The sequence below is a fragment of the Lathamus discolor genome, chromosome 5 (assembly GCF_037157495.1).
Source record: "Lathamus discolor isolate bLatDis1 chromosome 5, bLatDis1.hap1, whole genome shotgun sequence".
In the NCBI taxonomy this organism is placed as follows: domain Eukaryota; kingdom Metazoa; phylum Chordata; class Aves; order Psittaciformes; family Psittacidae; genus Lathamus; species Lathamus discolor.
The window spans coordinates 124,172,234-124,200,066 of NC_088888.1; the positions used below are offsets into that span (position 1 = coordinate 124,172,234).

The 27,833-nt window shown below is 51.5% G+C and overlaps 1 protein-coding gene across 3 annotated transcripts in view; it reads right to left on the reverse strand.

Moving 5' to 3' along the window:
• The window catches only part of SPTBN1 (spectrin beta, non-erythrocytic 1), a 140,347-nt gene that overhangs the window by 53,440 nt on the left and 59,074 nt on the right, over window positions 1–27,833 (reverse strand). For 2 of the 3 annotated variants that reach the window (XM_065682507.1, XM_065682508.1), the window contains exon 3: window positions 63–214. In XM_065682507.1, the coding sequence (XP_065538579.1) occupies window positions 63–214 (152 nt within the window). Of the gene's footprint in view, window positions 1–62; window positions 215–25,436; window positions 25,886–27,833 lie in introns of those variants that run through there. The other variant, XM_065682509.1, reaches the window with a different exon arrangement.

Sequence of the window (27,833 nt, forward strand, 5' to 3'; positions counted from 1 at the left end):
TCGCCAAAAACCCACCCAAAACCAGAACAAAACCCCCACAATGAACATGACCGAACACTTACAAGTCTCTCCCCCGAGAGGACTTCCAGCAGCTTGATGAGCATCCTTCCATCCCGAAGGTCGGTGTACAGATCCGTGATCCTGCATGACACACGTGCCAAGTGGGAGTTCACCCACTTCGTGAAAGTCTTCTTCTGAACTGCCTCACGTTCATCTGGTAGGAAAACAACACAGGGTCACTCAAAATGAAGCACACTTCATGTACCTCCATGAAAATGTGATGCTAATATGAAAGCTACGGCTTGTCTGAGCAGAATCGTTGCAGTCATTGGAACTTCTCACTGAAATTCCACCTTTCTGCCCATTTCATGGCATTTCCTAATGTCAGCGGGAGCTCTATGGAACGCATCGGAATTGCGGATTGCAGACTGACTTGCTGCTCAGGTAAGCAGCTTTCTCTGGGTGTAAGGAGGTCTGTTGTAGAGCTACACTGTAAAAGCCTGGTTAGACCAATCAAACTGCCCAGCAATTCATCAGGCGTCATCTCCCACTGCTGGAAGAGCAGGCCAACTGCTGCTCTTGGGTACCCACACAAATCCACAGCAGGTCCTCTGAAGTCACCACAAGTCACCTCGGATTAAGACAGACCCAAAAGAGAGCGGAGAGCAAAGCTTCCCGTCTACTTTTCCCCCTTACTCCAGTATTTATGCGCAGATTCAGCATTGGTAACTGTATTTACTCTATGTTAAGATGAACTTCTCCGTAACTGCATGTTTCCAGTAGACCTGCGTTTATTTAAAGCCATAGATGAATGGGTTCTTTCCACCTTCCCAGAGTCTTTCACACCTGTTTATACATGAAAACACTAACTACAAGACCTCTACCAATGCACAGCCCCATTAAGGTCCACATCAGTTCAGAAACCTCTAAGCAGTGATTTGCCAAGCCAAGATCTCTTGGGCAGAAAGTATTATATATCTGTGCGGTCAAATTCTTCAGCCAAGGGCTTGGGATGGAGCCTTGCTGTGTTAGCGAAAGTCATCTCACTGAGCTGGGAACTACTGCAGACCAAATGTGCTACTGCAAGGTGCTCACACTTGGACTGACTCAAACGTGGGCAAGGAATGGAAAAGAAGCTGAGGCTGAAGAGGACAGAAGGCTAAGAAACAAGTAAAAGAGCCAGTAAGAAAGCAGCCAGTAGGCGGGGGGTGAGGAGGAGGAAGAGCAGGCCAGCATTCAGCGGCAGTTTGCCCAGTTGCACAAACCCCACCCTAAGATTTCAGTTCCTCCCATGCGCTTCTGAATATACTCTTGCTACCCACGTGCTAAGACATGACCAAACCTAACGCACTGAACCTGCCCCATTTGTAACAGCTTTTACGTACCTATAAGGTGTGAAACGCACAAATAAGGCTTGGGAAGATAGAAAAGGGAGGGTTTGTGATAAAAGAGCAATGCGCTTCCATGAGCTGGCAGTTTGTGTCCCTCCTGTTGGCCCTGCCTCTGAAGCAGGGGATTGCTGTGACATAGGAAGCGAGCAGGAAGTCAGCAATAACCACAAGGGAATAATACAAGAATTACAGTCATAAATAACAAGCAGCACCGTGTGAGCAGAGCAAGCAGCTGGTTGGAAAGCCCAAAGCTCGTTGCACCAAGGCAACACCAGAAACACAGCCATTATCTTCGCAGTCGAGAGCTGCAGCATCTCAGACCCAGGTTGCAATTCCTATCAGTGGTGTAACAACACAGCTTGCTCCATCTTGGATCCAAGAAGAGAAAACCCAATGCATCTGACTCGTAGTAGTAGCTGTCCATCCAAGGAATGATTTAAATGTAGCCTACTAACCTTAAATATGTATCTTCTGAACGATTTATAGCAGGTTCCTGGGAATGCTGCCTCTGTCTAGGAATCCATGCTTTTTAGTTAAAATACTGTCTTGAAATGAGTCACAGAAGGAGAACTTTGCAACAGTTGGTGCTTTTCAATGAGAATTCCAACAGGAACTACCACATCTCCCTTCACCTGCTTGAACTAGACCCAAAACAGCTCAGCAAGTTTGCTTGGTTAATCGCTGTGGTCTCTGTACAGAGGCACAACATTCAGGGATCCCTGTGGTTACCCTCACTGCAAAGAGAAATGTGGATGGATGGGATCCTAAAAACAGGGTTGGAAATAGAGGATGTTTTGCTAAACAGAACAGCTACCAAATATCACCCTGAAGCCACCCATCAAGAAGTAGTTGGTCAGAAACCGGGGTTATCAACAGCCCTCCCAGCCTGGGCTCACAATGAGAGTAACGGGTAGGAAAAGCACATCCGTGTGGGTTTAGTGAACGAAGGTGAAGGGGTAGGGCCTAATTTTGGGCAGACTGAGGACGTGATGTGGGAAGCGCAGCGAGGTGCCAAGCCAGGGGGTGAAAACTTTGGGGCCGCTGTGGTAACCAACAGCAGCTTAGGATCTGCTGCGGTTGAAAGCAAGTCAAAGGAGGTCAACAGCGATCATCCCAGGCAGCTCCTCCAGGAGGAGGGAGATGGGTCCCTCTGACAGCCCAGGGGTCACCGCCCCAAAAAGGCTGCCCTAGAGAGGCCCTAAAAGAACACAGGAAAGCGTGTTCTCAAAGCAGTGGGATTCAGGGACAGAGTTCCAGGGACTCCTCCTCTTCCGTGCCGCCTCAGCATCCTTACGCACACTGAATTACCAGGGAGGGCGCAGACGGGACCATCTCGCACCCAGCTGGAGGCTCTCAGTGCTCCAGTGCCTGATGCTCGGTGCTGCCACACGTGTTTGCTTTAGCCCGGTTCAAGCGCAGGTGCTGCCTCTCCCTCCTGCCTTCCCCTTTCCTCTCCTCTCACTCTCTGTGGCCTTCGATTTCCTGTTTACGGGCAGAGGTTGAAGGGCTCGGGGTGGTTTTTCTGGCTCCGCTCTCGTCTTTGCTCCTCTCCCCTGCTCCCCACCCATCCTCTGCAGCCCCCGCCTCGCCCTGCTCACACACCCCAGAAACAGCAGGAGCACAGTTGCTGCGGTTTCACTCACCCAGGAAGGCCCCTGGGTCATGCCCTTGGTGGGGCAAAAAGCAGCTCTAGTTCCCCACTGACACTGCTGGGGACAGGCACAACAGAAGGGAGAACCCCAGCCTGGTTTGGGTGGAAGGGACCTTAAAGCTCCTCCAGCTCCAACCCCTGCCACGGGCAGGGACCCCTTCCACTGGAGCAGCTTGCTCCAAGCCCCTGTGTCCAACCTGGCCTTGAGCACTGCCAGGGATGGGGCAGCCACAGCTTCTCTGGGCACCCTGTGCCAGCGCCTCAGCACCCTCACAGGGAAGAGCTTCTGCCTAAGAGCTCAGCTCAGTCTCCCCTCGGGCAGGTTCAAGCCATTCCCCTTGGCCTGGCCCTGCAGGCCCTTGTCCCAAGCCCCTCTCCAGGTTCCCTGCAGCCCCTTCAGGCACTGGAGCTGCTCTCAGGTCTCCCCTTCAGGAGCCTTCTCTTGTCCAGGCTGCCCCAGCCCAGCTCTCTCAGCCTGGCTCCAGAGCAGAGCTGCTCCAGCCCTCGCAGCAGCTCCATGGCCTCCCCTGCCCTGGCTCCAGCAGCTCCATGACCCAGAGCTGGATGCAGTGCTCCAGAGGGTCTCACGTAAAGCTCAGCCTTTCCTATCCCCACCTCGCTTCATTCCTGTGTTGCTCCCACGACGTGGGAACACAAACCAAGCCCATTTGGAAAGTGGTGTGACTGCGGTTGCTCATGTTAAAACCTCTCCTGAGCATTTCTGAACGGTGTTTCACAATGACTGCAGGTTTTTGCAACACTTTTATCAGCCCTTTCAAACTGATAAACTCTATTTTTCAAGCTCTGGGTTTTCAGGTTAAATTAAGCATAGGATTAAAACCAATGAACTTTCGCTCTTGTGAGACCTCACCTGGAGCATTGTGTGCGGTTCTGGTGTCCTCAACATAAAAAGGACATGGAACTGCTGGAACAAGTCCAGAGGAGGCCACGAGGATGATCAGGGACTGGAGCAGCTCCCGTATGAAGACAGGCTGAGGAAGCTGGGGCTGTTTAGCCTGGAGAAGAGAAGGCTGCGTGGAGACCTCATAGCAGCTTCCAGTACCTGAAGGGGGCCTATAGGGATGCTGGGAAGGGACTCTTCATCAGGGACTGTAGTGACAGGACAAGGGGTAACGGGTTCAAACTGAAACAGGGGAAGTTTAGATTGGATCTAAGGAAGAAGTTCTTTCCTGTGAGGGTGCTGAGGCACTGGAATGGGTTGCCCAGGGAGGTTGTGAGTGCTCCATCCCTGGCGGTGTTCAAGGCCAGGTTGGACAGAGCCTTGGGTGGGATGGTTTAGTGTGAGGTGTCCCTGCCCATGGCAGGGGTTGGAACTGGATGATCCTGAGGTCCTTTCCAACCCAAACTGTTCTATGATTCTATCTTTCAGAAGACACACACATACAGAAATGCGGTACTTAGCATTTGGCTGAGCACAGAACACAACCGTGACTCTTTTACACGCACTGTTGTGTAAAAACCCACACTGTGAGGGCCACCCATGAGCGATGACACCAGGGATTTAACACCAGCGACAGCCCCAAAGTGCTATTTCTGGGTCTCATGTGATCGTTCTCACAAATGCCCTTCCTCCTCTCAAAAGCACAGGTTTAGATGGTGAAGATTAACTGAAACCAGAGGGCACGGGTGGAGCTCCCAGTGTCCTGCAGCTTGTGAAAACACTGGCTTCCCCAGGGGAAAGAGAAATGCGCCCCATGCAGAACATGCCCAGCAGGGAAACGGAAGCGGCGCTGCCGGCGGGATCGATAATGGAGAATCCAACTTATCTTGAGGCAACACCGGGAAGGAAATTTCCTTTCTGCGGAAACCCCCCCGCCAACAGCACCGGCGCGCGGAGCCTGGGGAAGCGCAGCGCTGTGACTGCGGTACAGCACGGACCGCCTCTGTTCAGGAGTGCGGCGAATGAACTGGAGCTTGCACACTGAAACCAGCCCAAACCGGGGTGGATGGGGTCGGCAGCAGGCATCGAGCCCCTTGTCTGCCTGGGGAGAGGGGCTTCTTGCTCCAGTGGTGATGAGAAGTTCACCTGACCTAAGTGCGGGTGACTTCCTGAAAGACAGGAGGGTCAGCGGCTGCGTCCGCACTGTGGGACAGAAGGACGGGTGACACACAGCATCGGCCCTCTGTCCAGCTCAGCTATACCGGCTGTGACTGTAACAGGGGCTTAGTCTTAATAACTGCCCTGGGAAATGCACGCTGCAGGAGCAGGGTAAGAGACACGTGGGTCCCTTTGACCCCTTTGCTATCCCATGTAGAATCATAGAATAGTCAGGGTTGGAAAGGACCTCAAGATCATCCAGTTCCAACCCCCCTGCCATGGGCAGGGACATCTCACACTAAACCATCCCACACAAGGCTTCATCCAACCTGGCCTTGAACACCGCCAGGGATGGAGCACTCACAACCTCCCTGGGCAACCCATTCCAGTGCCTCACCACCCTAACAGGAAAGAATTTCCTCCTTAGATCCAATCTAAACTTTCCCTGTTTCAGTTTGAACCCGTTACCCCTTGTCCTGTCACTACAGTCCCTGACGAAGAGTCCCTCCCCAGCATCCCTATAGGCCCCCTTCAGATACTGGAAGCTGCTCTGAGGTCCCCACACAGCCTTCTCTTCTCCAAGCTGAACAGCCCCAACTTCCTCAGCCTGTCTTCATACGGGAGGTGCTCCCAGCTTGGTTGGATGGGACCTCAAAGCTCATCCAGTTCCCCCCATGCCACGGGCAGGGACACCCTCCACTAGAGCAGGAAGGCGTCCTCGTGCTCGCAGCACTAACGGCTGCTGTGGCAAAGGTTACCTGGGCAGCTGCCTGCTTTCTAAACAGAGCTTGAAGCCAGCCCGCTCCCTCCATACCGGTCAAACCGCATTCGCAACAAGTGACCTTGACTCCCTCTCAAACGGAATGGCGATGGCATGTTTGGCGCAGGCTGCTGCCAGCACGGCGCAGGTAAAATGACTTTCAGTGTGCAGCAGCTCCTGCCTCTGCGCCCGTCGGATCAACAGCAAAGGGGCTGCTCCCAAAGGAGCTGAAAGGCTACTGAGGAAGTAGAGGGATTAGAGCAGTGAGTGGCTGAGATTGGTGCTGTGTGCGTGCTGTGCACGTGGGGCAGCCCAGCGTCAGAGCACGGAAATCCCCCCTACCCAGTGTGGCCGTGAGCAGCTCACTGGATGTTCAGCAGTGTTTGTGGACCACAGAACCGATGAGGTTGGAAAAGCCCTTTAAGCTCATCCAGTCCAACCATTGCCCAGCACTGCCAAGGCCACCCCTGCCCCATGGCACTGAGGCCTCGTCTCCACGGGCTGTGAACCCTTGCAGGGCCGGTGCCTGCAGCCCTGCCCTGGGCAGCCTGTTCCAATGCCTGAGCACCCTCTGGGGCAGGAATTGTTCCTCAGCTCCATCTAAACCTGCCCTGGGGCAGCTTGAGGCCGGTTCCTCTTGTCCCATCCCTTGTTCCTTGGGAGCAGAGCCCAGCCCCTCCTGGCTCCATCCTCCTGTCAGGCACTTGTAGGGAGCCATCAGGTCCCCCCTGAGCCTTCTCTTCTCCATCTGAACCCCCAGGTCCCTCAGCCGTTCCCCATCACCGCTGTGCTCCAGGCCCTGCCCCAGCTCCATTCCCTTCTCTGGCCCCGCTCCAGCCCCTCAATGTCTCTCTCGCAGTGAGGGGCCCAGAGCTGAACCCAGGATCCGAGGGGCGGCCTCACCAGTGCCCAGCACAGGGGCACAGTCCCTGCCCTGGCCCTGCAGCCGCACTGGTGCTGATCCAGGCCAGGACGCTGGGGGCTTCCCGGCTGCCTGGGCACAAGCTGCTCACGTTCAGCTCCATCACTCAGCACCCCCAGCTCCTGCTCATGAGCAGTTTCCAGCCTGGAGCGTTGCAGGGGGTTGTTGTGACCCAAGCGCAGGAGCCAGCACTCCGCCTGGTTGAACCTCATGCAATTTGCCACAAGCCCATGGATCCAGCCTGTCCCGATCCCTCTGCGGAGCCTCCTGCCCTCCAGCAGATCAACGGTCCCACCCAGAATCCTGCAATACCTCCAGACAAATTAAGGCTGAGGTTTCATCCCTAACTCCAAATGCTGTCTCCTGCAGGTTCACATCTTAGTTTGCTTTCCACGCTGAAAGCCATTTTTCCAGCTCAGAATCATGGTTTTTTACTATAGCAACAAACTCCAGCACCTTACCCAAGGCATTGCTAAACACCCTGACTCAGAGATCACTGTTCATTGCTCCTGGCACACCGCTGCTGCTGACACCCAACATCCACAGCTCCCCACATCATACCCTAGGATAACCATGCAGGAAAAACAGAGCTTCCTTCCCATCACCATAGGTTTTCATGGTGCAGGATGTTAGAGAATTGTAGAATCAACCAGGTTGGAAAAGAGCTTTAAGATCAAGTCCAATCCTCCCCCAGCACTGCCAAGGCCACCACTGAATACCAGTCCCCATGTCCTCCCGCAGGTGTAAGGATATAGAGTTAAACAGCCAGTAGTAGCCACAGTTTCACTAAGTCCACCTGTACTTGGAAGCTTTTCAACTGCGAAAGATGCCCGAGAGGATGGCAGCTCAGCCGCTGGGACCACAATGTGGTGATCAAACCAGATTTTATCTGGAGAGCACGTGAACACGTGTGACAATCTTCACTCTTTGTTATAGGAACAGAAGACTCTGTCTGTAGAGAAGAGGAAGTAAAAGTTAATTCCTTTTAACCTTCAGGTGTCCTATGACTACCTCTCCTTTAGCAGTAAGGCAGTAAAACTGAACAGGGGATGCTGCTTTTCTCCAGCCGCAGATAATGGGTCAGGCTTGAGCATAGGGGTTGATGAAACTGGAAAACGAGGACCTTAATGTAGAAGACACAGGTTCCTAACGCGTGCAGGGCCAAGCGGCAGCCTAGAATGCGACCTGCGGGAAGCCAAACCTACACACACCTTATCCACAGGTCCAATGCTTAGGAACAGCAGGTGAGCTTTGAAACCATCTCCTTCTTTTTCACTTCCGCCTCGCAGCCAGTGTAACGCAGAGGGATGGCTGCAGCTGGTGGGTTTGTTTGTTGGATGTGTTGTGGTTATTTCATGGCACGAAGCGGAGTGACTCCATCCAAACGGGTGAGACTGCGCCAAAGCTGTTACAGGCTCCAACATGACTGAGGCAAGGGCCCGACCATGCAAGATGACAAACAACGAGGCGATCCTGCTCGTGCTGTGTTCAGCTGCTGCTTTTCACCACGAGCAAGAGCCTTGCTGCTTTCCCCACTCTGCTACACAGAGCCTATTGTCCACACGGCAGGGCTGTGCGCAGCAGCCCATTCGCTTCCATAGGAAGCACCACCCAGCTTCAAAATCCTATTAAATATCTCCCCTTCTCCATTGAACAGTACAGCATGTGATGACTTTCACTGCTGAGAACAGGGAAAGCTTCACAAAGCAGCATGTGGACAAAGCAATTCTGCTGCTTTCTCTCTTTGGTGTCCCTAAACCTCCCTCGCACAATGAAATGACGCTCAGAACAATGTCCGGTAGCATTGCAGGCTGTGGGAGGGCAGGTCCCGTCATTGTCCATGGCTTTACACAGAGTTGATGGCATTTTGGTGTCAGCAATACAAAAATAAACCTGCTTCGGGTTCAGGTAGAAGAATGAGTACCTTTATCTGCAGAAAGTTGGATACCCACTTGGAGCATTGTGTGCAGTTCTGGTGTCCTCAACATAAAAAGGACATGGAACTGTTGGAACAAGTCCAGAGGAGGCCACGAGGATGATCAGGGACTGGAGCACCTCCCGTATGAAGACAGGCTGAGGAAGTTGGGGCTGTTCAGCCTGGAGAAGAGAAGCTGCGTGGAGACCTCAGAGCAGCCTTCCAGTACCTGAAGGGGGCCTATAGAGATGCTGGGGAGGGACTCTTCATCAGGGACTGTAGTGACAGGACAAGGGGTAACGGGTTAAAACTGAAACAGGGGAAGTTTAGATTGGATCTAAGGAGGAAATTCTTTCCTGTTAGGGTGGTGAGGCACTGGAATGGGTTGCCCAGGGAGGCTGTGAGTGCTCCATCCCTGGCAGTGTTCAAGGCCAGGTTGGATGAAGCCTTGGGTGGGATGGTTTAGTGTGAGGTGTCCCTGCCCATGGCAGGGGGGTTGGAACTGAATGATCTTGAGGTCCTTTCCAACCCTAACTGTTCTATGATTCTATAAAGCTGCTGTGAAGTCTTCTACAGAGAACAAATGAAACAGAAAAGTCATCGGGGTGGAACAGATTGAACTGTGGAAGAGCTCAGCCTACTTTGTTATCTAATTCAGAAGATGAAGATGACATATGTCAGCAGATTTAGGGAATACGTGCTCAGCTCTCCCTTGGGGCAACTAGATGAACTCTGGTTTAACATCAGGAAAACATCCACATCCAGAGCAGCCCTCTGCTATGGCAAACACCCCTTCACACAGCTCACCCACACGCTTTAGCTATGGAGCTTTGTCTCTGGTACTCACTCCAGGATACCAGCTGACTTCTTGCTCTGCTGTGTGCAACGCAAAGCGGCTACAGAAATGAGACCTTTCCAGTGCATGAGTAAAACGGTTCAACACTTGTGGGTGCTGCTGTTGGAAACACTCACGGCCAGCTCCAGCTCCAGACCCCATCCTCTGCCCTGCGTTAATGGAATGCTCACGTTATTGAAGTTCATTATGAGAAAAAGGGGGACCAAGGCCTGACCCCCAAGATGCTACAAACCCACTTTTACAGCAACATAGCACAGGTTACAGTTGAATCAAGGAACACCTTCATGGCCTGCAGTAGAGAGTTCCAATGGATCTCCCTTGAAATACAGCACGAGAAGTACCTCAGTGCTATCAGCCTTTAGCACAGAAGGGCACAAGTGGCTGATCAGGTGCCAGCGGTTTACACTTGATGCCATTTTTCCCTTTGGAGTAAGAGACAAATCCCTTTGTGCAAAGGAGCCTGGAAAAAGCATTGGCCTGTCCCAGGACACTGACTGTGGAATTCCCACCAAAGAACAATGAAGTCCTGAGGTCACTGCGCTGTTCCAAGTACCCACAACCTTGTGGGGTCTTTGCAGCTTCCTTTGAATAACACTATGAGCACAATGCAGGGAAGGGCCAGGGAGTTGGGGGGGGAAATCAGTGCTGTTCTTTTCCATACTTGCCCAAACCAGTGTTAGCCAGGGGGACAGCAAGGCTTGGCACATGCAGAGGGCACACCAGGTACTTCACTATGTAAGGTCCATCTTATTTCTTTCCCTGTTCAGCAAACCCAGCAGAATGAAAGAGGTTCTACAGTGGATTCCCACTTGTCAATAGGAGGAAGAACGAGCGGAGGAAGGAGGAGGGTTCTGTTGTTTAATGGTTTCTGTTGTTCTCTTTTCCTTTCAGCACTCCTCCCTCTTCTCCCTCGAGGTAAGACAACAGTTCCCACACAAGACTAACAGCACTTGCTCTTTCTACGGTGCAGCTATGTGACCAGACTGGGATCCTCCTTATCTAGGTATTTGGGAATATGAAATTGTAACTGTTAGGCAGAGATGACTCAGGAAGGGATGGGCACCAGACTCAGCATTCACCTTGAAGACAGCAATGCACCACCCTAGGAAGGAGACCTGCTGGTGGTGCAAGGCTGGGTGTAGCCAAGCAAGGGAAATTATGATGGTTATCAAGAAGAAAGGTGTTACCATGAGGGTGCTCAGACACGAGATCACGCAAAGGCCGTGGGATCTTCATCCTCAGGGGTACTCAAATCTCAGCAGGACAAACCCCTGAGCCACCCCATCTAAGACTGAAGCTGTCTCTGCTTTGGGGAGGTCACTGGATGAAATAAGCTCCTCTTCCAACCTAAAGGGGCTGCAGGGAACCTGGAGAGGGGCTTGGGACAAGGGCCTGTAGGGACAGGCCAAGGGGAATGGCTTGAACCTGCCCGAGGGGAGACTGAGCTGAGCTCTTAGGCAGAAGCTCTTCCCTGTGAGGGTGCTGAGGCGCTGGCACAGGGTGCCCAGAGAAGCTGTGGCTGCCCCATCCCTGGCAGTGCTCAAGGCCAGGTTGGACACAGGGGCTTGGAGCAAGCTGCTCCAGTGGAAGGGGTCCCTGCCCGTGAGGCTGGGGGAGCTTTAAGGTCCCTTCCAACCCAAACCAGGCTGGGGTGCTGTGATGCTAAATTACTCTGTGATTCCATGAATTTTAGCAAGCTTAAACAAGAACAGGCCAGAAGAGCGAACTGCCACTATTCCTATGGAATCCCACTGAGGGATTTCAGAGAGCTGTGCGATCTTCTCTTTCATCCGAGGCACACTTTGAGACATTACATGAAGAGAGAAGTCCAAGCTGTGGTATGTTTTGACCAAGCTTCTTTAAAAACTCACTGCAATCAGAAAGAAGAATGGGTGAAAGGAATGCCAAACCTTGGCTGGGTTCCTGTTTAAATCTAACTTCACTCTAATGACAGAAAAGCATTAATGGAAAATAAATAAATCTACGATGAATGCATTTAATCCTTTCAATCATTAAATCTCTGCGCTAAAAGATGTTACCCTTGCTGTTAAATCATAACTTTCATTATCACAGCAATATTCTCAATGGAAGAACATGTATTTAAACAAGCACTGCATTGATCAGGGATTAATAATAGCTGATTTCCCAGCCTTGCTGAACAAGGTGTTTAGTTCATCCAGTTTCCATGGTCACACCATAATTTACCACTGTTAATTGAATGCTATGTTATGGAGCCAGATGCACGACACTGTATTGACAGGTTGCCAGATAAAAGCAGTTACACCACAGGTGAGCCAGGCCTTGGCTCTGCAAGCCTGGGACTAAGCTAAATCCCAGAGGTGAAACCTGAATCAGTAACAGCGATAGGAATATGGTTGGTGACCATAAAACCTACTTGTGTAACTGAAGGACCGATGGCATTTGTAACGTGCAGTTATTTCTAAGAAGGGAGTTTTTCAAATGCATCAATTTTAATGAGCTTTGAAACAAACTGCTAATAAGAAGCATTAGAGGGGAAAAAAATCCCTAATCCTCTCTGGCTGTAATCTGCAAACCCATCACAGAGAACTCCAGCTGAACTCCAGGAGTCTTCATCTTTGGAGACTGGTAGAACTGATGCTTCGCTTGTCAACTTGCCTAAGCAAAGCCCCAGGAATGGGACCCCGGTGTAAGCTTCAACACACACCTTCCAATCAGGCACTTCTATGAAAGTTCTTATTTAAGAACTAATTAATAATAAATTAATAATAAGATAATAATTAAAAATTATAACACCTCTACATCGCCCTTTCCATGCCAGACCTGCTTTCTGGGGTATGAACAAGCTGCCCATCCATTCTAATTCCTCACCTCAGAACTTTCCTGCTGGGCTGTCTGATTTCAATCCAAAGGTCATCCACTGATCTGCTTTTGTGGGACAACGGGGCATGTTTAAGCAAAATCACTTTGGCCTTTGGAGTTATGCAAGAGTAGGGAAAAGAGACACCTTCCCAATGCAGTATTTCTGGTCCATGTAATAACTTTCAAAGTAGTAGCAGGAAAAAAACCCAAAACCTTTGCTGGAACTCCCAAAGATCTCTCTGAGGTTTAAAAGGTGATGCAAATTTGAAGGAATTACCTGGCTAAAACTATACTTTGCACCCCTTAAATGTGCATCTTCATCCAGAAACACCAGTTGTTTCTCCAGCCTTCAAATGTGGGCTTGTGAGTTGTACTGACTGCAACGTGTTGATTATACAAATGGTAAAGCCCTACCTGGGTATAAAGATACAGCCTCTGTTGAAGTTATCCGGGATGGCTCCCATCCCCATGTTTAACGCCAAGCATCATCAGCTCAGCACAATCCATATGAGAAGCACCCAAACACTGCTGATCAAAGTCATTTCACAGATGCCTCCTTAATTGCATTGCCCGTGGGCTCTGCGTTCTGGGCTTTCCCCTCCTTCAAGCTGTGAAAGAGCATCCTTGGGACCTTCAGAGCAAAACCAAAACCACAGACTATGAAATAGGGCAATTAATAAAGGCAACACAGAGCACAGGAACTTCTGAGCAGTGCCTGATTAATGCTCCCAGTTGGCTGTTAATGGAATAGTAACATCATTAAAAGACAATTCAGGTGTTGGTTAAGCACAGAACTATTGCACATTTGCCTTACGTATGTAATCAGGCTCTTTGAACTGAGACTGTTGGTGTGCTTATCCCCATCTTCATAGAATCATAGAATAGTCAGGGTTGGAAAGGACCTAAAGATCATCCAGTTCCAACCCCCCTGCCATGGGCAGGGACACCTCACACTAAACCATCCCACCCAAGGCTCTGTCCAACCTGGCCTTGAACACTGCCAGGGATGGAGCACTCACAACCTCCCTGGGCAACCCATTCCAGTGCCTCACCACCCTAACAGGAAAGAATTTCCTCCTTACCTCCAATCTAAACTTCCCCTGTTTCAGTTTGAACCCGTTACCCCTTGTCCTGTCACTGCAGTCCCTGATGAAGAGTCCCTCCCCAGTGTGCATGGGTATGAAAATGCATATATGGCACCTTAGATTGTGTGCGCCTTATTTGTGCTTTCCTTAAGCCTGAGGGATCTCAACTCACTGATTTTCATGTCTCCGAACTTATCTAAGCTCAACTCCAATACACAAGCCGTTTGTGAATGACAAAAAGCTCCATACACACACTTGTGAATACAAAGCTCACAGTGACCTGTAGCTGGTGCCAAGGAAATGGCTTCAGACTTGGCAACAGGAGATGCACCAGAAGGAGAGCCGACTTATGGAGCACAGAAAACCAAAGGTGTTCTGGCATGAGGCAGTTTGCAAACATGCACCTGGAAACTGCTCATCCCAGCCCTGCCATTCCCAGTGTAGGAAGCAGCTCTCCTGCATCCAGCACAGAACTGTGCTCCATCCCTATGAAGGATGCCACTGCCAGGACATACTGCATAGTAAAGACTGTATATATCAGGTTTCCTTTAGTGTTGTCTGTTCTCCAGGACAACTTGTGACTGCTTTTATTTAGAAAGGAAAGGATCTGTAGTGAGGAAATGGCTGGAACATGATGGGCCCCAGGCGCAGAGGATACATCAGCATCCTTCAAGTGGCACAGAGCATCGTTAGCATCAACGTGCTGGCAAATATCAGTGCAACTCGCCTGTTAGGAGCAAATGTTCCAGTAAATAAGGATTTGTATCCTGGGGATTTTATAATATACCCTTATCAGGCATCATTAGGAACACAGTTATCTGGGGAGAGGCAGAGAAAAGCATTCAGTGTGAGCAGCAGTGGATTGATGGAAAAAATGTGCCATAACTTCCATGTCTCCCTCTGTAAACTGCCTCTATAAGGCTTTAGGGAACAGCTATGAACAATCGTACCCAGATGCAGCCAGCACCTAATCTGCTATCAGTGGCTGATGGATTATCATCATCTATGTATCATCATTATACCCCTACCTGTAAAAGTGACGGTGGCCAGGAGGTCACCTCAGGAGCAGGCGAGTGCCTGTGGGCACTGCCAAGTTTCTAAAGCCACAACATTTAGATAGAGCTGAGCTCTTAGGCAGAAGCTCTTCCCTGTGAGGGTGCTGAGGCGCTGGCACAGGGTGCCCAGAGAAGCTGTGGCTGCCCCATCCCTGGCAGTGCTCAAGGCCAGGTTGGACACAGGGGCTTGGAGCAAGCTGCTCCAGTGGAAGGGGTCCCTGCCCGTGGCAGGGGTTGGAGCTGGGGGAGCTTTAAGGTCCCTTCCAACCCACACCACTGTGTGATGCTACGATTACTTAAACAACATGAGACACCGAGCACGTAAAGGTAGGGCTAACCCAAATTACTGAGCTCCCCATGCACGAGACCCACAGAAAGGTCAGGAGTTCAGAACACAACCGACATCTGATGTTCCTGCCCCGTTTAACCGCCGCCGCGCTATGGCCATTACTCATGCTCAGTGGCAATCACGGCACAGTCACATCCGCGCCCTCAGAGCGGCCTCGCTGTACTGCCAGGCAACCTGGAAAAGCTGGCAGGAGGAGCACACCTCGGAAACAAGCGGCCGTTGCACTGCTACCGAAGTCTAGGTCCCCTGGGAATAAGTGGGGAAAGCCACTGGACACAGAAGCCGTTATTACCCAGAGCAAACCGCAGTTAGCTGCTGCAGAGGCGACTGCCATGCTTCCCCTTGCCTTTTTTCCTGGAACCAAACCATAATCTGACCAGATTTTCAGGAACCGGAGTCGTTGCCTGGACAAAACAAGCGCTAAGAACTGGGCTTTGGGGCTGTTTCGGAAGGGGAAGGCTGATCCCAGCACCCAGTATCGGCGTAGAGAAGCTGAAACCAGAGGAGTTGTTATTTGAGAAGAATGATGGAGCAGGCTGGATTTGAGACACCATCCCAGCACCGAGCCGAGTCCCTCAGCACTGTGCTGCTGTGTGGTTCATTGCCGTTAATGGGGCTGCCTCGGTTTAGGGTTTTCTTCCCAAGATAAATCTGCATAGCCAGCATTTACTTTGTTCAGATAAACCCTCAGATCTCTTTGTAACTGCACAGTGTTCTGCTGGCATCAGGCCACCCCTTGCTTGTGACTGGAGTGCTGTGGTAATACGCATCCTTTCTGTACCTTGCTGCCATACTTTCCTCCCTACCTCTTTGGGACACAATTCTCTGGCTGTTCTACCTGAAAACTCCATTCTGATGGAAGTAGGACAAGGAAACATCAAGGAGCCAACCCCTGGAGCAAAACAGCCCTCAGAAACACACGCCTGGCCATTCTGACAACATCCATGACTCCCATGCAAAGCCGTTTGCGATGACGGTTTCCCTGTTTGCTAACATAGGAAGTCTGCAAAACCTGCAAATGTGAAATCATATTTATGACCTCCTATCCCCCCCCCAACAACCTTAATCATAGAATCATAGAACAGTCAGGGTTGGAAAGGACCTCAAGATCATCCAGTTCCAACCCCCCTGCCATGGGCAGGGACACCTCACACTAAACCATGGCACTCAAGGCTTCTTCCAACCTCGAGTTGTACTTGAGTACAGCTCAACTCAACACACAGCAGGACTGTGTGTTCTACCCATTACCTGTACGCAGAAACCAGCCCGTGCCCGGTGTTGTACCTGTAAGCAGGACTGTGTTTTTAGGACTTCCAGCTCCTATCTTTATGAACTAAACCACGGAACCGTCAGCGTTCCCAGCTCCCTCAGGAAGAGGCCACTTGCTCATGCCAGACCTTTCACAAGACCTTTGAGCATCCACGGCCGTGGCCCCGGACGATGCAGCAGCGATGTGCTGCGTGCTGCTGGTGCTGCTGCCCTCAAAAGCCTTTTCTGTCGGAGCAGAACAGTGGGGCATTGAGCGCGCCGCGGGACCGCGCCGCGGTAGCGTGGCTGCCGGAGCGCTCCTCCAACAAAGGAGGCTCTCAGCCGGGTACCTCCTTCCAGCAGCAAGTGTACGAGGCCTTTGTGTGAGCGCCGGGGCTCTCCCGGCCATCGCAGCCTCGGGCCCCACATCACAAGCAGGAGTGTTCACCACCCCTCTTCGGTCCTCCTCAGCAGGACACAAGAGCGGTGGGTTCAGCTACATGTGGTTTGGGAGCAGCGAGCAACGTCAGGCTCAGCAAGCACTTTTGGGCTCACATGCTGAATATCCAGTATGTGAACATCCAGTATGTGGGTATCCAGTATGTGAATATCCAGTACCTGAAGCGGGGCTGCAAGGATGCTGGAGAGGGACTCTTCATCAGGGACTGCAGTGACAGGACAAGGGGTGATGGGTTCAGACTGAAACAGGGGAAGTTCAGGTCGGAGATAAGGCAGAAGCTGTTCCCTGTGAGGGTGCTGAGGCGCTGGCACAGGGTGCCCAGAGAAGCTGTGGCTGCCCCATCCCTGGCAGTGCTCAAGGCCAGGTTGGACGCAGGGGCTTGGAGCAAGCTGCTCCAGTGGAAGGGGTCCCTGCCCGTGGCAGGGGTTGGAACTGGAGGAGCTTTAAGGTCCCTTCCAACCCAAACCAGCCTGGGGCTCTATGGCTCAATGCCCTCCTTAACTCTATGCAGGCTAGCATGGAGGACAGTAGGGCCAGAATTACTTTGGGTGCTGACTGTGCTCAGTGCGTGAATCAAAATAGGTGTTCAAAGCTGAGTTAGAAGTAAGGCCCCAGACCCCAAACTCATCTTTGGATTCATTATGTCACTTCACTTGGACAGTGGCACCAGGAAGAGGACCATTACCTGCCAGCCTCAGATAAAGTCCAAATGGAATGCCAGATTCCATTTCTTGTGGAAAAAGCAAAGCAGAGTCTAAACCACCTTATTATTTTACTCTATCTCCTTCACCACAGCTTTCAAAGTTAACAGAGACTAGGTCCTGATCTAGTTGAAGATGCCCCTGCTCACTGCAGGGAGGTTTGCACTAGATGAGCTTCGAAGGTCCCTTCCAGCCTGAACTATTCTGTGATCCTCAATATTTGGCTTAACAGATTTCCCAAACCTGGCTATTAAGCAAAGAAACTTCATTTTCACATGGGGAAAAAGCATCACTGTCAGACCCTGTTACTTAATAGCCGATATTTAATACCTCTCAATTCAGCTTAAACAGGGACAAAAAGACCTTCAGAGCTGTTAGTAACCAAATACTCTTTCAATGAATCCTTACACGAAATCCAGGCTGCGAGCAGAAGGGGTACACCTACCAAAGCCATGATATCACACAACAGTAGTTTAGTCCAGGGAATAGGAAATGGGGTTTTTATGGGCCATGTCGTAAGCCTGGTGGCTGAGTTTCTTTGCCATTTCTACTTAGCTTGGGTAGCACTCCATCCACTTTAACAGCCGAAGCAGGCACCCAACAGAAAACAGGAAGGCGAGAGAAACGGAGAAGAAAAAGGAGGAAGTCACAAAACAGGTTTGAGAAAGAACCCGGGAATGAAATCCCACCATTGTCCTGGCTTTTTAGCACCGCTTTCATCTCTGCCCGGAGCCTTGTTTTATTGCCCCACTTTCCACAGAAGTTAATGGCAAACCGCACAGGGCGCTTGGATAAGGAAAACGTTTGGGATAGGAGCCTGTACTCCTACGTGGTTACAACACGCCTGCGGAGTGGCCATGGATGTTCGGTGACATTCAATGTGCTTATTCGAGCCATGCGGTGCAGAAACACAAAGGGGCCTGTTCCTGCGTTAGCACAAACGGGGATTTACAGCAGAACATCACACAAATCATTTCACTGTTCTAACCCGGGCAACAAATCACTGCCAGGCTATCCAAACCACCCTACTGTCCCATGCACAAATACCTGCTGACCAGCTCTGGTTTACCTCCCAGACCCAGAGCCACTAAACGTGCACCAAAACCGCCCTGTTTGTAAGGGAATTATGCTCCAGAACCTAGAGATTTTTGTTTCCAAATTCCCTTTCTTCTTCCCACAGTTGGAAAACCGATATTCCAAACCTAATGCAAACAGCACGGGCTACCAAACACCGGAGTTGTTGTAGGTTTTCACAGTTATTCCAGCGAGGAGCCAAATCCAGTTTCAACATTTACTTTTCCAACTGTATCAACACGGACCACATTAGCAGAAATACCTTACCCTGGGCTCTTTAACCTCGCCTTCTGGATCCTCACAAGTGCCAAAGCCTATAGCCAGAAAAGGAAAAATTCAGCTCATTTTGAAGATATAGAAGAAATTTTGGAGCTTTTGGACTTTGGGGCATGCGATGATCAAAATATGGATTATTCCTCTAACAACAAGGAATCAGTCCTCATTTAATCTTGAGCCGTGGTAACAGTTACCGTAGCAGTAAAGATGGAGTTGCCATACTGCGCTGAATAGCCCTTTAAAACACGGACTTCGTGTCTCAGTGTTCATCATGAAGAAGTCTTTCACAAAATCTTGAGGTTTTCCTCCAAATCTCATGCTTACTTTTGTGGGGCTTGTTTTAACATCAGGATTGGGACAGAATAGGAGAAAAAGGCTTGGATTTTTTAAGTTCCTGGGTCTTTTGGAAGTTTATCCAGCATAGACAAAACCATTCCAGAACCTTGTCCAAAACCTGCTTCCATAGGTTCACTACACATCATCAAGGCAGACGCATAGATAGTTCATGTGTAATACAACTAACAGGCAGCACATGTGGTCGCTAAAACGTGGCTGTCACTTGGGACTCCTCACCTCATCAGCCTCTCTCCAAAGGAAGGGTGTGAAGCCCAGGTTTCCCCAGGCCCTGCTGCGGTATTTAGGACTAGGAATACATAATGGTGTCTGTGTGTCATGCCACAATCCTGACACCGCAACTGTGGGCTTTTCCTGTGGGGAAAGGTTGACACGATAAGGTGGCTCCGAGCAGCTTTGTCTCACTGGGATTCTCTGCATCAGCTCAGTGCTACAAAGTGATGTGCAAAGAGCTGAAATTCAACCAGAAGGGAGTAGACAAATACAAGTCCGAGCAAGGGTTTTGCCACAAATGTCCATCTTACGGAGAGCCTGAACATGTTCGCTACAACACCTACCCAGTCATTCCCTCTGAGCTAAATCCCTACATTACACACTCAATTAGCTGCCAAGCTTGCTTTTATAGCTGCACATTTGAAGTATTGCTAGACAGGAGACTTTCACCAATATTCAGCTATAACCTTCGTGCAGCTGGTTAAAACACCCTAAACCTGAGTCTAGGCTTGAGATTTGTTAACAGGAATCTGTACATTGGAAAGAACAAGGGTCCAGTTATCACACATAGAAATGCATCATTCATAGAATCATAGAACAGTCAGGGTTGGAAAGGACCTCAAGATCATCCAGTTCCAATCCCCCTGCCATGGGCAGGGACACCTCACACTAAACCATCCCGCACAAGGCTCTGTCCAACCTTGCCTTGAACACTGCCAGGGATGGAGCACTCACAACCTCCCTGGGCAACCCATTCCAGTGCCTCACCACCCTCACAGGAAAGAATTTCCTCCTTAGATCCAATCTAAACTTCCCTTGTTTAAGTTCTAACCCGTTACCCCTTGTCCTGTCACTACAGTCCCTGACGAAGAGTCCCTCCCCAGCATCCCTATAGGCCCCCTTCAGGTACTGGAAGGCTGCTATGAGGTCTCCACTCAGCCTTCTCTTCTCCAGTGTCTGAGATCACTTAGAAACTCTTTGCAAAGCTGATGGGGCTTCCAAGCATGGAGCTTGTGCTCACGTGTCACGAACCCAGGAGGCTGAAGGATGTCGTGATGTGGTTGCAGACAGCAGAAAACCAAGCAAATTTGCCATGGGAATATGGGAATATTTGCAACTTTGGTGGGTCTGAGAGAGTGGAAAGAATGCGTGTGAAGCAGAGGCATTCCACCTGGAATGAAATTCAGCCTTCCCACCTTTCACCTTTCACGGGAATTACCATGACAAGAAATGCCAGTGACCAATTTGGTAGACAAAGTAGGACGTCCTTGGGCTCAGTAAGCGCTGCCCCTGGCTATGCAGGTCACTGCTCGCAGCAGACCGAGTCCTCTGAAAGGTAAATCTTGAGTCCCTGTTGAAAGTGTCTTCTCAAAGGGCACCCACGTAACTTGAGAGGATGCTGGGTGCAGCAAGGAGATCCCACTGCCCCAGCACAGGACAGCATGAGCCCTGCAGACCCATTGGTTCACAGCAGCAGCTCCCTGTTTATCCATAGGCAAGGGGCTGGGACAAGACTCTTGCAGGAAGGGCTGCGGGGGAAGCTCTGCTTCAGAGCAGACAAAGCAAAACAAGCAGGGAGGTTTTCCTGCTGCTGTGCAGCCTGGCTGGGAACCAACCCATGCACACACATCCCTGTGTTAGTGACGCTGATAATCACTGACCGCGTGTAAACAGAAACCGCGTGTCTCTCTGTGGCCAAGTGGAACCCAGACCACTGCAGATCAAAGGCTTACCCAGCCAGGGAGCTGCCCTGCTGAAGGGCACTGCCAGCAGAGCAAGGGTTTGCCCCAGGCACCCCAAACACTCACACAACTGCGGTCTGGTTCCTGGTGCTGGGAGTGCTGTGGAGCCACGGTCTGTCAACCGCACAGAACAGGGTTTGGCTAAAGGCAGTTTAACCACCTCCGATGGGAAAGCGGCTCTCCTTTCCTACAGGCTTATTCCAGTGGTCACTGCGCTAGGGGCCAGGTTTGCCAACCCATTTCTAACACGACTCCAAAGCAGCAATGGAAGAAAGACCCTTGCACCCACGCTGCTGGTCACCAAAGACACCAGGCTGCCACTGCGAACCATAGAATAGTTAGGGTTGGAAAGGACATTGAGATCCCCAAGTTCCAACCCCCTGAACAGCTTCCAAGCTGAAATTCAATGTTAAAATTAATAACACCAAAATGAACCACCCAAAAGGGGCATCAGGAGCAACTCTGCAGGCTGCTTCCTCCGGGCATTTATCAGCAGCACAGATCTGGCTCCCCATCACCCCCCAGGACCTTACATTTGTGATCACCACTGGAAACATCACACCTCAGGCCAGCCCTAGAGCCCAGACCCAGCTTCCCAACTGCCCTGCAGGCGCTGGTAAAGCCACCAGCTACTGAACGCCAGAGATGCTACTGAATGAATGAATGCCATGCTGTCCCGTTCCCCAGGAGGGAGGGAGTAGGGATGATGTGATAGCCGGTGGTGGCTTCCCTGTGGCACTGACCCTCTCTGCCGCAGATGTGGAAGGTGATACAGCTGCAGGGATCTCCTTCCAAATTCCGGACTCGCATTAACCTCTTCCTGCCAACCCCTGTAACACTGCCAAGCCCATCCACAGGATCCTGGTGTTAGTAGGGCACAAGTGACAGACTTGGTTTAGAACTATAACCCACATGGTGTGCTTTTCATCTATAACGAGCCCAGCTCCCATTGGCAGGCTGAGAGAGCTGGGCTGGGGCAGCCTGGAGAAGAGAAGGCTCCTGAAGGGGAGACCTGAGAGCAGCTCCAGTGCCTAAAGGGGCTGCAGGGAACCTGGAGAGGGGCTTGGGACAAGGGCCTGTAGGGACAGGCCAAGGGGAATGGCTTGAACCTGCCCGAGGGGAGCCTGAGCTGAGCTCTTAGGCAGAAGCTCTTCCCTGTGAGGGTGCTGAGGCGCTGGCACAGGGTGCCCAGAGAAGCTGTGGCTGCCCCATCCCTGGCAGTGCTCAAGGCCAGGTTGGACACAGGGGCTTGAAGCAAGCTGCTCCAGTGGAAGGGGTCCCTGCCCGTGGCAGGGGTTGGAGCCGGAGGAGTTTTAAGGTCCCTTAAACACAAACCAGGCTGGGATTCCAAGATTCCATGATTAACTCCTGCTCTGAGCAGGACACGTTGTCTCCTCTGACATACCCTGTGCAAGCTACACAGCAACACGTTTCCCCAAACAAGTTTTGGGGTCCTGTCTTTACTTGCAGAGCTACCCCAGCCCTGCAACACCTTCTCTTTCTACCGAGCAAGTGGCCCTGAGAACCAAAACTCCACACCTAGGTTGAGGCTGATTGATAGCAACCGCTGATGCTATCTCTCAGTTATCATTCCAGGACGGGGCGAACAAACCATAATAAGAACTGACTGGAACTTCAGAAATGAAACAGAACTTGCTGAAGCATTTTTCCCCCCACACCTGCACTGACATTCTCAAGAGCGCAAGGGCTGAGTATGCTAAACCTCTGCATAGGATGTTAGGGTTTACTTGATGTAAGGGCAGCCCTGATTCACTCCTAGCAGTGCCTGCTGCATCACTCTGGACCGTCAAGGCAAAGCCGGGATCTCCTGCAAGGTGATCCTTCCTCCCTGGTGCAGAAGGAGCTGGTTTGGAACCTTCAGTGTAGTCCCACCAGGGCTGGAAAATCCACGTTTATACACTCCACATTCATCATCCTGTCTGACAATAGAGTTTCCTTACAATTACCACTTCAAGGCATTTAAAAGGGGTGGAATGTGGGAGGGACAACTGCCCACCTCCACTAGGTCTGAGCAGTACCTTGCTGTAACCTAGTGCGAAGCTGTGTAACCATATGAAACCTCTAGAAAGTGAGAAAAATGGGGAACAAGCTCAGTGTGGGGAGAACATGAATAGAGGCTACAACAGCCCTGTATGTGCCAGCACTGGTGCTGCCCTAGAGTCATCCTAATCATAGACTAGTTAGGGTTGGAAAGGACCTCAAGATCATCCAGTTCCAACCTCCCTGCCATGGGCAGGGACACCTCACACTAAACCATCCCACCCAAGGCTTCATCCAACCTGGCCTTGAACACCGCCAGGGATGGAGCATTCACAACCTCCCTGGGCAACCCATTCCAGTGCCTCAGCACCCTCACAGGAAAGAATTTCCTCCTTAGATCCAATCTGAACTTCCCCTGTTTCAGTTTTAACCCATTACCCCTTGTCCTGTCACTACAGTCCCTGATGAAGAGTCCCTCCCCAGCATCCCTATAGGCCCCCTTCAGATACTGGAAGGCTGCTCTGAGGTCTAATAAAGGCAAGAGGGTGAAAACACAAGAGTCAAAGGCAGGAAAGCCACAGAAGGTGCTTTAACCATTGACTGATCAATGCCCAGTGCCACACAACACCCACGTGTGCACCGGAGCCTTGTAGCAAGAGGGCAAGAATCACCTCAAAGGTTTCCAACTACACCTTAGTGGCTTTTTAGACACTCTTCAAACAAAGAGCCATTAACCCAAGGAAAGGCAGCACCTGTGTCAGCAGAGCTAATCCTCTCCCTTTACAGCACACAGTGTTTTGGAGGCTTATTTAGCATTCCATGGAGTTTCTAGTGTGTAATTTAACACATTTCCTGTACCTACACTCTGAACACCATCAGTGGCAGCCCTGTTTTTTAAGCCTACCTCCTCTGCAATGTGAATAAAGCGCTCCGGGATGGTTACTGCAAAGTTCCTCCTTACAACTGCAGGAGAACTCAGTGCATTTTAGCTCTTTTGTTGGAGGCAATTGCAGCACATTGAGGGAGAGCATTGCAATTGATGGTATTTTCCTTTCAAGTGAAGGCAGTGCATTCCACTGCAGGGAAAATTCACTTTCTGTGCTCTCAACAGGCTCTGCTTTCCTCTTTCAGTGGGATGTAAACAGGCAGATAATGGATTCCTGAGGCAGTGACCCAGAAAATGATAAAATCTGCCTCCTTCACCCTGCTAACTTAACCCCAAAGACAGAGGCATGGCCAGGCTTTTAGTTCCTGTGCCATAAAGCCAGCACCGCAGCCCACAGGCTGACCGGTGTCCAAGAGAAAGCCTCTCTATTCCCTCGTGTGCAAGTTCAGAGCCTGGGTTTTCCATGCCTGGCCTGAGGAACGCCTGTGCTGCCAGTGTTTAGGATGCTGTCATTCTATCTCATTACATCCAGCGTGCAGCCACTACTACGAGCCAGTTTACAAGCCACACAAAGTAGTACTATGAATGAAAGACTTTGGGTTCTTTCCTCCCTCCCTAAGCCAACAAATAGGAACATTCTTTGCACTGCCCAGGCTCTTCCTCCCTCTCCGACAGGAACCACAGGACCATGCCTGTGGCTCAGACCAGAGTAAAATAAGAAACAGGCAGCGAAGGGCTGAGTTTCACTGTACTCTGGGGTTATTTATGGAGTTACACGGATGGAGTGGAGGAGGTTTGGGTTTGGTTAAAGATTCCTTCTTATTTGGAAACTGCAGTACTCGAGTTCATTCATCCCTGGGACATGCCTTGCACTGAGCAACAGCAGAGCCTGGTTTATGCTGTCTGAGGCAGAGAGATGCTGGGCCCAGTGAAGAACTGGGGTTCCTGCACAGGTCAGAGGCCTCACCCTTAGGGAACACGCCACCATTCCCCAAAGAAACACCTGGTTTTCCACACAGAGAGAGAATTTCATAGGAAGACGCTAAAGGACATTCCCCTGTCTAAAACCAGAGGGAAAACATGAAGCAAGTTGGGAATGTTGAAGCACCTGAAGGCTTTCTCAGAGATCTACAACAGGAGCCAACAACTCTGTTTGGCAATTATGCAACCCCTCTCCAGTTGGAGAAGTTAAGCATTTACAGGAGGTGCACGGGGAGTTAGAGAGGGCTCTCCCGCTGCAAACTGCACCCAAACAAAGCTGGAGCTTGTGATTCATTCCCAAAGTTCCAACTGTGTTTTACTGAAGGATAAAATCAACAGCGAGACCACTTCCTCACTCTCCCCCTTATTGTTCTAAGCCACCTGGTCTGGGTTAGCCCTCCTCTGTAGCGCTCAGAGGTGGGACGTACACCTTTACACTGTGTAACTGAGGACACCTTCAGAGAGATAAAAGCCACACACTATCTCTTCACAGAACACAAAGCTTTCTCCTACAGCACCACTTTAACACCTTGGCGCAATGAGAACAAGCCCAGACTAAGGTGTTTACAGGGATCACCCCTTAGCAACACCTACAAACCCCCCAGCCCAGGCTTACCTTGCAACTGCTTGAATCTTCCTTCTAACTGGTTATAGTTGTAGGGCACCTGAGCTGCGTACCCCGGGGACAACGGCCCGGGCATGCTGCTTGACTTTTGCAATTCCATCTACAGGTAACCCAGGGGGACCAGGAGCTGCAGCATAAAGGACCCACGAGCTTCTCTACCATACATCCAAGTAAATCCCAGCTTCCTCGGCTTCAGTCCCTAGGGGAAAACGAGCCTTAAAGCAGATAAAAGCTTCGGTTCAAACTCCAGCAGCGCGTGGTGGCCACAACGGAGCCAAGCTTAAAGCACCATGAGGGGGGTTTCGGTGGGCTTCTTGCTCGCCGCCTCCACTGCAGGCGGCTCTGAAGCGCCGGAACGTGGCTCTGGTGGAAGGGGAGGCGGTGAAAGCCGGCCCGAAGCAGCGGGGAGGCTGGCGGAGCCGCGGCGCGCACCTCAGCCGCTCCTGCCCCGCTGTAATATAACCGGCAGCGCCCGGGCGCGGGCTGATGTCACCGATTAGCATAGAGCGCGCCGGAGGAAGCGAAGGCTGTACCGAGGGCGAAGGGGCGGCGGAGCGGGGGCAGGACGTGGCTGCAGCGAGTCCGCCCTCCTGGAGCCCCTGCGCGGGGAGCAGCCGGAGCCTGCGGGTAAGGCGGCCGCGGGGTCCCCAGCCCGGCTCGGCCCGCACGGCCGCGGCAGCCGCTGGTACCGTCCCCAGCAGAGCCGGTGGAATTACAAGCTTTTGTTGGGAGCCTCACGTAACGGAAAGGGCTCAGATTACTATCTGAGGAAAGGAGGGCGCTTCGCTTTATTTGCCCTCAGGAGCGTCGGCTTGACAGAGCAGCACCCGCACGCAGCAACAGGCGAGGAGGGGATGCGGCAAGATGCACGCCGGGAACAAGAGAAAGCTCTAGGGAAAGGGCCTTTAAGCAGCCAAGTCCTGTCACTGCGGTTTATGTCACCGGTGCATCCCGGCATCTCCCGTGGACGGGGCTCCTCGCCCGTGTACCAGCGCGCTGGGTACTGCTGCCAGATGAACGCTGTCTGGGCTGTGCCCTGTAACGTAAAGCAGGGTGCCCTGCCTCTGGCTGGCACTGTAACATCCCGCTGGGGTATAATGTGTGCGGCAGCAGCAGGGCTGGGTACCAGCAGTCACATCCTGGCATTAGGCAGAGGATGGCAGTTTTCCCTCGGGCTGTGAGCTCCAGCCCTCCCTTACATGTAAGTGAAACGAAAAGGTCAGCTCCACATTCATATTTCCAGTATGCAGCATTTGCATGTTCCTGTTAAAACTGCTGATAGCGTTCACACTGAAGTTTTCTCTTTGTGTTTCTCCTTGCATTTCCAAATTCCTTTCCAATGGAATCCAAGTCCTCCTCCCACTCCATCCCCTCATTAAACATCTCAAAATGTGCCTTTGTTTTGATATTGTTCGTTCACAAGTTTTTCGTCTTCTTAGACTAATGCCTATGAGGACAGCTGCAATGGGAGCAGCTCAGTCCACTCGCACCAACTCACTGCAGCCCCAGCTCCTGTGGGGCACAACAAGGTGGACATTCCAACTAGCCCTTCCCAACATGCTGGGGAGCAAATGTGCCAGTCCAACAGTGCTGATTTAGGGCGAAGTGATGGGAGTCAATGCCTCTCAGCTGAAGCTGGGGTTTCTAAAAACACATGAACTGCTGAAAATGTCTGGCACGTTCCTCCAATGGCCATAAATACACTTAAAATATTTATGGCTTTTACCTATGCTGCTGTACTTGAAACAACAACACAGCTCGAGCCCAGAGGGGATCATCCCTATGAACTGCCCCGGAGAGACCCCCCTGCAGCCCTGATCCAGCTCTGGGGCCGCAGCACAAGAGGGACGTGGAGCTGTTGGAGCGAGGGCAGGGGAGGCCACGGAGCTGCTGCGAGGGCTGGAGCAGCTCTGCTCTGGAGCCAGGCTGAGAGAGCTGGGCTGGGGCAGCCTGGAGAAGAGAAGGCTCCTGAAGGGGAGACCTGAGAGCAGCTCCAGTGCCTGAAGGGGCTGCAGGGAACCTGGAGAGGGGCTTGGGACAAGGGCCTGTAGGGACAGGCCAAGGGGAATGGCTTGAACCTGCCCGAGGGGAGCCTGAGCTGAGCTCTTAGGCAGAAGCTCTTCCCTGTGAGGGTGCTGAGGCGCTGGCACAGGGTGCCCAGAGAAGCTGTGGCTGCCCCATCCCTGGCAGTGCTCAAGGCCAGGTTGGACACAGGGGCTTGGAGCAAGCTGCTCCAGTGGAAGGGGTCCCTGCCCGTGGCGGGGGTTGGAGCCGGAGGAGCTTTAAGGTCCCTTCCAACCCAAACCCTTCTGATTCCATGATTCTATGAGAGTGATTTCCTGCAGACCCAAACCACCGCAGTGCTGGGACCGAGGTGCTGCAGCCTGT